This window comes from Plectropomus leopardus, chromosome 6 (assembly GCF_008729295.1).
Source record: "Plectropomus leopardus isolate mb chromosome 6, YSFRI_Pleo_2.0, whole genome shotgun sequence".
NCBI lineage: Eukaryota > Metazoa > Chordata > Actinopteri > Perciformes > Serranidae > Plectropomus > Plectropomus leopardus.
The window spans coordinates 31,980,645-31,990,731 of NC_056468.1; the positions used below are offsets into that span (position 1 = coordinate 31,980,645).

The following is a 10,087-nucleotide window of genomic DNA, read 5'->3' on the forward strand; positions in this document are numbered from 1 at the left end:
GCTGCTGTCGACAGACTGTTGATCTCCTGTCCACCACCTCTCCGCTGTAAGTACAGCCCGAATTATTGACACTGAATCAAGATAATAATATTATTATTATCATTATTATTATTATGAGTGCAGTGTCAAATACTCACACTCATACTGCTTTGCAAACAAAATGCTTTTGACCAAAATGTCAAAATCAGACAACAAAAAATAATGTGCATTAATATGATTTTTATATTTACACTGAGTTTAATTTTTAACCAATAATAGTCCTGATCCTTGATATGGAATATTTATACATTTTCAGAATTTTAACCCTTTAGATGCCAGGTTTTGATCATAATGCCACTATGTTTTTAGATTTAAAAACAAGAACATAATAAATGAAATATATTCACTATATTACACACAAAGTTTTTTGTTTTTTTTTTAATTATCACAGCCGTGGATATGTCACTGATTTGCAGCAATATCAATGGTGAAATTGATGTTATGGAAATGGCATGTATTTTTTCCACATGCCAAATATGTTAAAAGGTAAAGGAGGGGTTATACGCACATCTCTTTCTTTCTTTTCTGATTCCAGCGTCACCTCAGAGATGATCCAGTTGAGACTGGTGATGCTGGCTGCTCTGCTCTGCTCTCTTCCCGGTGCTGACGGAGGGAAAGTCCTTGTCTTCCCTGTGGATGGAAGCCACTGGCTCAACATGAACTTCCTCATCCAGGAGCTCCACTCCAGAGGTCACAACGTCACAGTGATCCGGCCCAAAAACAGCTGGTACATTGCAGCAGAGTCCCAGCACTACCAGTCAATCACCCTCGACGTCATCACTGGATTCGATGAGAAAAACATGCATCATTTTGGGACGAGATTCCTGCAGCTTCGGCGTGACTTCCGCACTTCATTTGCAGCTCTCGTCGAAGCTTCGGGGGAGTTTATGACGATGATGCATCAAATTCACAAATCTGTGGTGGACAAAATGGAAGAGATATTTGAGGATGCTAAACTGATGCAGTTCTTCCAAGAGGCCAAGTACGATGTTGTTCTGACTGACCCCTGCTTCGGCGGAGGGGTTCTCCTGGCTCATCGGTTGGGTCTGCCTCTGGTCTTCAATGTACGATGGACAATCATGGCAGACGGACATCACACCGTTGCCCCCTCACCGCTCTCGTATGTTCCCATACCAGGCAGTGAACTGGCAGATAGGATGACTTTTTGGCAAAGGGTGAAAAATGTTGTCTTTGCATTATTGGTTCTTAATAACTGGCGGATTATGAAAGAGTTGTACTACAATCCATTTGTCCACCGTCACTTTGGCCCTGATGTCAACTACGATGAGCTTGTTCAGGCAGCAGATATTTGGTTGATGAGAACCGACTTTACCTTTGAGTTCCCTCGTCCCACCATGCCCAACGTCGTCTACATGGGTGGGTTTCAGTGCAAACCCTCCAAGCCACTTCCTCAACATCTGGAGGACTTTGTCCAGAGCTCTGCAGAGCATGGAGTCATTGTTATGAGCTTGGGGACTTTGGTGGGGACTCTTCCTGAGGATACAGCTGAACATGTGGCTGCTGCTTTTGCCCAGTTACCTCAGAAGGTCATATGGAGGCATACTGGGAAGAGACCGACCACACTGGGCAACAACACCTTGCTGTTGGACTGGCTCCCCCAAAATGACCTCTTAGGACACCCAAAGACCAGAGTGTTTGTGGCCCACGGAGGCACCAACGGACTTCAAGAGGCCATCTACCACGGAGTTCCCATCATCGGCCTCCCTCTGATGTTTGACCAGGATGATAACCTGTTCAGGATGAAAGTGAAGGGCGTTGCCAAAGTGGTGGACCTTGGCACGTTGAACAAAGACAACTTCCTGGAGGCGGTGAAGGCGGTGCTTTATGAGCCGTCCTACAGGGAGAAGATGCAGGAGCTCTCCAGGCTGCACAGAGACCAGCCCATGAAGCCTCTGGACCGAGCCGTGTTCTGGATCGAGTTTGTTATGAGACATAAAGGGGCTTCTCACTTAAGGAGCGACTCCTACAAGATGTCCTGGATTCAGTACCACTCCATTGATGTGATCGCACTGCTGTTAGTGTCAGTCACGATGATGTCACTTATATGCGTTTTAACCGTGAAATATTTGTGCTGTAAAGTGTTCAGTGGGAGGAAAGAAAAACTGGATTAACATTTGTGTTGCTCTGTATGTACTTCTGTGGTGTATTTCATGGCATGTCTGTGATATAATGCAGTCTGAATCATGTCTTTGAGTTGATTTGAATAAATTGGTGCCTGATGAAACAAAAACATCATCAGAAGTCACAGCAGTGATGGATTTCATAGATACTCTGGACATACTGTGTTTCTGACAAACAGAATGGGATTTTCGTGAAGGATAACAGATTTTTTATTTTAAGGAAACTAAACCTACACTCCAGTGAGGATGATCTCCCACCTCCACCTCCCAGCTATGTTTCCCTGAGCTGTGAAAAACAAGTTTTTTCGATAAAAATATATATTAAATTAAAATGTATTACTGGTATTTTAAATTATGTTGATCACAAACTGGACAATGTCACTTATGTTACTGACTATACACTAAAAAAAACATTAGAAGCACTGCAAGAATGAAAATCTGAATTCAAATAAAGTTTATTAAAACACTTGTTCCCTCACAGTAAAACAAAATGAGACCCAAAACTGACATAATTCATATAAGACTCTAATATTATCTAAAACTAAAACTGATGACTGATACAAAGTTGTTTGAATCAAAAAAGATGCTGATAACCAGAGAAATCACCAGCTTTGATTTGTTAAAGTTTTTCTCCTTCTGATGAGACAGAGTTTGAGTGCATCATGCAATTTAAGTATATACAAAAGAACACCAGAAAACATTAATTTAAAATCTATGAAAAAGTATCAAAAGCAGGAGTTTTGCTAAACAAAATATGGCAAAATCCTTAATGGATCTTTCAAAAATATATTTCTGATTTTAAAAAAAAGTTCATGTTTTTTACGAAGTTCTATTCACACAATAAAAGATAAAAACACACATTGCATTATTCATTTAAGACATTAAAATTATTGTGGACAACAAATTATTGATGGTGAAGAACAAAAGAGCATAATCAATATAACAGAGTGTTTTCAGTCTCTGAGACTCTGAGTGTAAACCACTGAAATTATAACATGAACAAAAGTGAAATAACTCATCAGAAGATCCACACATCTGAAAAACACTGATGTCTGATGACGATGAAAGTTGATCAATCACTCGACTGGAAATGATTGATTTGGTAAAGAAGGTTTACATGATGTTATAATGTGGAAAAAAAGATGCTGCGAACGTGGCTAAAAAGCTGTGATCCAAAAGCTAGAATTGATTTAAATCTGTATGAAAGGTGATGTAATGCTGAGTACATGTATTTTCTTTTCTGGATTAACAGATTATTTGTTATTTCCATAAAATCTTGAGTGAAGTCAGCCCAAAATCTTCACCAACACAAACGTCACTGAACATCAGAGAGAAATCTCAGTTTGACAGATTTTGATTTCAGCAGTTTTAGCATCACCAGCTTTTCCAATAAAAAAATTGGGAAGAGTTTCTCAGTGAAAGTGTCTCTGTGAGTGCAGATTTCAGTCATGTCTTCAGGGTCATAGAAGGACACCTCCCCCCCGTCATAGTCCAGCTGGACTCTGATCCTCTGGAGACTCTTCTTCACTGGGACAGTCTTACCAGCTCCATCAGTGTATTTTCCACTGAAGAGTGTTAAACACCAGATTCCATATTTTGGTGAGACAAGTATCTTTCCTTTCCTGTCAGCTGACTCTTTAGCCAAACCAACAAGCCAGTGAGGATGGTCTCCCACCTCCACGTCCCAGTTGTGTTTCCCTGAGCTGAAGCCCTCAGAGCCCAGAACATCTGCAAAGTTAGTGTGTCTCTCTGGATTATCAGGAAGCTGCTGGTCTGTGTCTCCACGTCTCACACTGGTCAGATCATCAGACAGATAGAGACAGCTGCATGCAGTGTTTGGGTCCAGAATGACAGGACTGAAGTGGACCTTGTCCCTCATCTTGTCCCAGACCCTGAAGGACAGGTTGCCCAGTGTTTGGCCACATCTATCAGCGCTCCTGAGAGCAGCTGTGGATCTGACAGTGAGCTCTGGACTCTGGCTCTGCTCTGAGTGTCTTTATAACTGCTGAGGAACCACGTTGTGTTTCTGCAGCTCTTCTTCAACAGCACAGATACTGTCTGACAGAGAGGAGATCTGCTCCTCAATCATCCTCATCTCTCTGCTCAGAGTCCTCCTCTTCTGCTCCTCTTCCTCCTTCAGAGCTGCCAGTCTGGACTCCTCTTCCTCTTTCAGGAGCTGGTGGAGCTTGTTGAACTCTGCTCTGATCTGTCTCTCTGTGGACAACAGCTGCTTCTTGGAGTGTTGACTCACTTCTCTGTATGTCTCCTGCACTTGTTTGTATTTGTCCCTCTTGTCCTGCAGAGACTTTAAGTCAGATTTCAGCTCGTCCTTCAGCTCACTGACTGCTTGTTCTACAGGAACCACCTTGTGACTCTGGTGGTGAGGAAACTCACAGACAGGACAGACAGCTCTGTCTTCATCCTTACAGAACAATTTAGTCTCATTTTGATGTTTACTGCACACAAATATTAGTGTCTTCTCTCCTTTTTCTGTCTCAGATGATCCAGTTTTCAGTCTCTCAGCAAAAGAGTCAGCCAGTTGCTTCAGTCCAAAGTTCACCAGAGGATCTGATTTTGAGGATCTTCTTTTACAAATGGGACAGTTTTTGTTGTTAGTTTGTTCCCAGAATTGTTTCAGGCATCTTGAACAGAAGTTGTGGTTGCAGCTCAGAGACACAGGATCTCTGAAAGTCTCTGAACACACATGACAGCTCAGGTAACTTTTAAGGAGAGCTCTCTCTGCCATCTTAAACTGAAGTTATCTTTCAACAGCAGGACTCACCGACTTAAAGTCTCTTTATTTCTCCATTTAATAAAATCAAAACGTGTGTTTCCCAGCAGAGATATCACACCCTGTAATGGCGTCTCAGCTCCGATCAGCAACATCAAATCTACTTTCATTTTCACTGACAGAGTAAACTGTGAGCAGGAAATGCTGCTGCGTCATTTAGTCACCAGCAGATGGTGTCAGGATGTTTTCAGAGGTAAATATATTTTACTCTTCATTCAGAGCAGCACAAACTTTTGTAAATAAGTCTTCAGGCAAACAAAAATAATATGAATGATAATATTTATATATATTAAATGCATATCATTAATAATATTTAGTGACTGACTTACACTAACGCAGGTTAACTACATTTTTAGTTTTTAGCCAACAGGAAACGTGACAAGAATGTTTTGCTAACATCAGTATGAACCTTTAATTTTTGATCTGATTTATGTTTGGTATTAAGTTAAATCCGAGTTTTCAATTCAACCTTTATTTGGAGTTTTTGAGATTGTACAGTTTGTGATGTTTTCCTGCCCAAGCTATTATCCTTTTTATCAGGGTGAATGATTACCAGCAGGAAATGCTGCAGTTTACTTTAGTAACCAGCAGATGGTGTCAGGATGTCTTAAGAGTTGAATATTTTCCTCTGCATTAACAACAATACTATTCTCTTGTTTAAAGAATACTTTTTAAGATGATTTCTGCCCTGACAGCATTCAGATAAGGAATAAAGAAATATTACAATTATATATAATATAATATTTAATAAGTACATAATAAATGTTATACTTTGAATAGCCATTTTTGCATTGTGAAGAGGGGTGTAGTGGTAGTTGATAGAAACTTTAGCAACAAAATTTCAATGGCTTTTAGGCTTATAGGTAGGTATACTTTAAATGCAGGTGGATATACCCCTTAAACCTGTGCATGCTAATACTTCTGTATTTTAAAATGAGATTTTGCAGGACTTGTATCTGAGTAATTTTTTAACGTAGTCTGCAACAGATCTGATCTACAGTGCCCACTTTGTGTGCATGTGCTGGTTAGTATCTGCAGTAAAGGTGAAATACATTGTATGTATGTGTAGCAGAACCAGACAGCCTTACGCCGTCCTTGTTCTGCATTTGACCCCGAATGGAGCTCTTGTTCTCAGTAACACTTAACCCAAACTCTCCCCGAGGAACGCTGAATAACTGAATACACAAGCAGAGGCTCTGCTGAGGGTTAAACTGATGTGAACAGAGACTGTGAGTATTTTAACTCGCTGGAGAGAACCAGAGCTGTAAGAAAGAGGACGAGAGGAGGGGTGATGAATGAATATTTGATTGGCTCTTCTTCAGCCCTGCGTGATTTAATATTGATGCGGTCCAGAGGCCTTGAGACTCGGCTCTCTCTGGCTCCAAGGTACATTAACACACCGCTAGCATACCTGAGCTCTCCCTGACCTCCCATGAGAGAAAAACTGTGTAGTATGAATATGATGATATATGTCTGTATGTGTGCACACAGTATAAGTACATGCTTGTGTACCTAATTAGCTTACCTAACACCTTATTCAATAAAAAAATACCTTTTTTTTTCTGCTTTTTGATTCCATAACCTTTTGAAACTTGGATCGACATTAGTTTTTGCCTTTCACAAGCATTTAAACCTTTGAGACCTCAGTAGATTGGTCTGGTTTCTTTTGAAAAGAAGAAAAAAGGCAAAGAGCGAGAAATTGGCTGAAGGTGAAAGGAAAACGACCTGAAAATAAGTTTTTAAAAAAGAGAGAGAATTTATAGGAAATGAAGAAAAATAAAAAAAAATGGTGAAAATGTCCAGAAAACTATATTTATGCTTATTTTAATTATATATATTTAAAATTATGTTACAGATTATATGTGCATTATTTATGAATATTCTTATATGTCAGACCAGCCAGTTCACATCGATTTGTCTCGCGAATCGTTGGTCTGAACTGCGCTTTAAAGTATCCAGCCTAATGTGTGTATCTAACCCTTTTCAGGGTTCTGCAGCTGAAACGGTTGAATGTTGTGAATACTTGAGATTCTAGCTGGATAATCAGCCTGTTCTCGTTCCGAAATCATCAAATATTGCCGGTTTGCAGTGCTTTCGATGTAAAATCCCAATGCCAAATGCCACCTTTCCTGTCTGAATGACATGCCGCCAGCATGGTGTCAGCTGAGAATGCGGCTGGACTGAAAATGTCTGCGGTGTTACTGTTAATAGCGGGATGGCTGGGGGTGGCAGACAGTCTGGATCAAACAAACCTCGGACTTTTATGCTGGATTCTGGTGTTTGCCTCCACTGCCAGTGTGATTGGTTTTTCAACACCTAAACATATGCCTGTTTTGCCTAAACCTAACCATCTGTGCCAACATGTGAAAACATGTGATCCCACCATGCGCATTTGAAATCAGTGTAGCGTCAACAGCAGCCGAGAAGTATACCAAGAGCGTAATATGTAGACGTGAAAGTCCACTGTAAGGCAGCAGTACGTGACGACTTGGGATGAGAACATGTTGCAATACCAGACTCTCTTTTAAGACTCATGTGGAACAAAAAAAAAGCAAAACTGCCAAGCAAACTGAGGGTCAAACTTGGATTTTTGTGTAGAAAAAAAATCTTTTTTTTTTCTACACAAAAAAGTCATTGTGCAATCTACAGTTTTTGATTATGGTTTCTGTATATGTGCATGCTTCTCTTATACAACTTGCATCTCCACCTTCTGTTTCAGTTTACCTGCACCAACTTTGATCGTTGGACGCTTTTTATTTCTCAACAACCTTATTTCCATATTCTTAAGTACCGCTGTGGTGTTTCGAAAAAGTCATATAGAAAAATATTCTATCAAGTGCAGCTAGATTCCCTGTTTCATGCAGAGTCAAGCCATACAATTCATGCCGTGTGCAATGTGTGCACATTATAGAAAGTGGTAGAAGCTGCAGAGTCCCCACTGAATTTAATGGAAATCACACACACACACACACTCACATGTCCAATCTGCCCATGACTGCACTCACAAGACAGGAGGGTGAAGGTGAGGAAAGGCGTTGTTCAAGCCTGGTGTGCATGATTTAGTACCACAGGGATCCCACTGTAACTCATTGTATCTGCAGCTGACTGAAAACCTTGAGCACAGGCTCTTTCTGTCCACCTTTGCACAAACACACAGTGTGTCCATCAATCTTTGGCGAATTATCAGATTTTGGCTATATTTGGGCTTTTTTGATGTTTTTTTTTCTACGCTACTTTAAGACTCATTGTAAATCATCATGAGAGTGAAGAACTTTTCCTATTTACTTGTGACTAAATTGAAATATCTGTAGGGGGCGCCATTTCATTTTTGCTGCTGTTGCACAGTGCTGTGCCACTGTGTCAGGCTCTCCATTATGTATCATTTCATTCCCTGATGTTACTGTGCTGCATGAAGATATTATGTTGTATCATCTAACCATCAGAATAAAAGTTTGATGTAACGTCTCTCCTCCTCTGCACAGAGCTCATCAACAGGGGTCAGAAGTTCAAAGACGAGTTCATATGTTTGTCTGTTGCATCCGGTGCTGGTGAGGCGATTTAAGTTTGTACTGGAGACACATTTCTATGCACAACACCTGGGTGTGATATATTGTATATGAGCTGTAAACAAAACAACAAAAAATGTTGGAAATAAATCAAACAATATTATGTAACACTGGTAAATTAAGTGTTTGATGACATAATATAAAAAGACAACATGAGACTAAAACATGTTGCTACCTGTAAAATATGAAATTAATCTAAAACATGTAAAATCCCGATGAATTTTGTTCAGCAATAATCTTGATAATAAACCACAAAAAGAGTCCTCCATCATTTGCAGTGGAGTTGGCTGTTGTTAAAGAATGGAAGAGAAAAAGAAAAGACGGGAAAGTGAGGAGGGGGAGCATCTTTGGGGATTACCGGGTCATATTCATGGAGGATCATAGTTTATTCTTTTTAAACATGGCTGAATTATTCAACAGCTTTTTCTTCAGAAATGTTTCATTTTTTATTTTTTTCAGAAGAGCGCTGGGACACGTAAACCAAGGCCACCGGCGAAACACTCTCTTAGGGTTAGCTTAGTAACTCTGTGAAGAAAATACACACTCTAATACAACTAACACACACACACACACACACACACACACACACACACACACACACACACACACACACACACACACACACACACACACACACACGAGTTGATCACATATGGAAAACATGGACTTCTATAAAACAGACGACCCCGAGGAATTTCTAATGAACAGAAAAATACAGTTTTTTCATCTGAACATATGAGCTGAGTTTGTTCCCCAATTAGAAATAAGTTGTGTGTGTGTGTGTGTGTGTGTGTGTGTGTGTGTGATGTACAGCTTGGTGGACAGATGTGTAAAACAACAGTGAGTGGAAGACAGCAGGGACAAGACAGGCAGCGCTACCTGACACAACTGTGAACTGCAAAAGACACCTGGAGCTGCCTATCTCACACACACTGGCACACACATACACACACATATGCACAAACAAAAACACACACATATGCACAAACAAACACACACACACAAAAGCTCCTCAATGATCCCTTAACGAAGGAACCTCATTTGTTTCACCATGGAGACGGAGAAGGTGGAAAAAGACACTTGGCCCTTAGGGGATGCTCATGTGTACGAAACAAGGCAACCTTGCCCCACACACACACCACACACACACACACACACACACACACACACACACACACACACACACACACACACACACAGCAGAGCTTCCCCTTTAATGTCAAAGTCTGTTTCTGTGACTGTAATTCTTGCTGGTGAGACGCATTTTCCACCTTGCTGTTTACTTTAAAATTTTGCTAAACTCAACTTCATAAAACGGTGATAGTTGAGATATTAAGCTAACTGCACTGGGAGCATTTTTAAGTAACATGCATTCACCCACTCACCTGCACACACATGCAAACAAAGGTGGATAACTGAACAGGCCTATTGGACACACACCCAGAGGCCGAGAGTTTTAGGAGGGCCCCCTGGCCTTCACCTGCAAAACGTCTGTCAAATTAAAATTTGGAATAGTTGCAACACTTTTTGCATTTCTCTCAGTTACTCAG

General features: G+C 40.5%; 1 protein-coding gene and 1 pseudogene across 1 annotated transcript; one reads left to right on the forward strand and one right to left on the reverse strand.

Moving 5' to 3' along the window:
• On the forward strand, nucleotides 1-2,287 carry LOC121944314 (UDP-glucuronosyltransferase 2A3-like). The gene is made up of 2 exons (XM_042488057.1): nucleotides 1-46; nucleotides 575-2,287. Exon 2 carries the CDS (start codon nucleotides 588-590, stop codon nucleotides 2,169-2,171), a length of 1,584 nt encoding a protein of 527 aa, XP_042343991.1. The 5' UTR covers nucleotides 1-46; nucleotides 575-587; the 3' UTR covers nucleotides 2,172-2,287.
• Nucleotides 2,288-3,049: 762 nt separating this feature from the next.
• LOC121944744 lies at nucleotides 3,050-5,051 on the reverse strand (annotated as a pseudogene).
• Nucleotides 5,052-10,087: the final 5,036 nt, after the last annotated feature.

What these genes read in the sequence shown, in the direction of transcription:
- LOC121944314 (XM_042488057.1), top strand. Translation starts at nt 588, where the DNA reads ATGATCCAGTTGAGACTGGTGATGCTGGCTGCTCTGCTCTGCTCTCTT.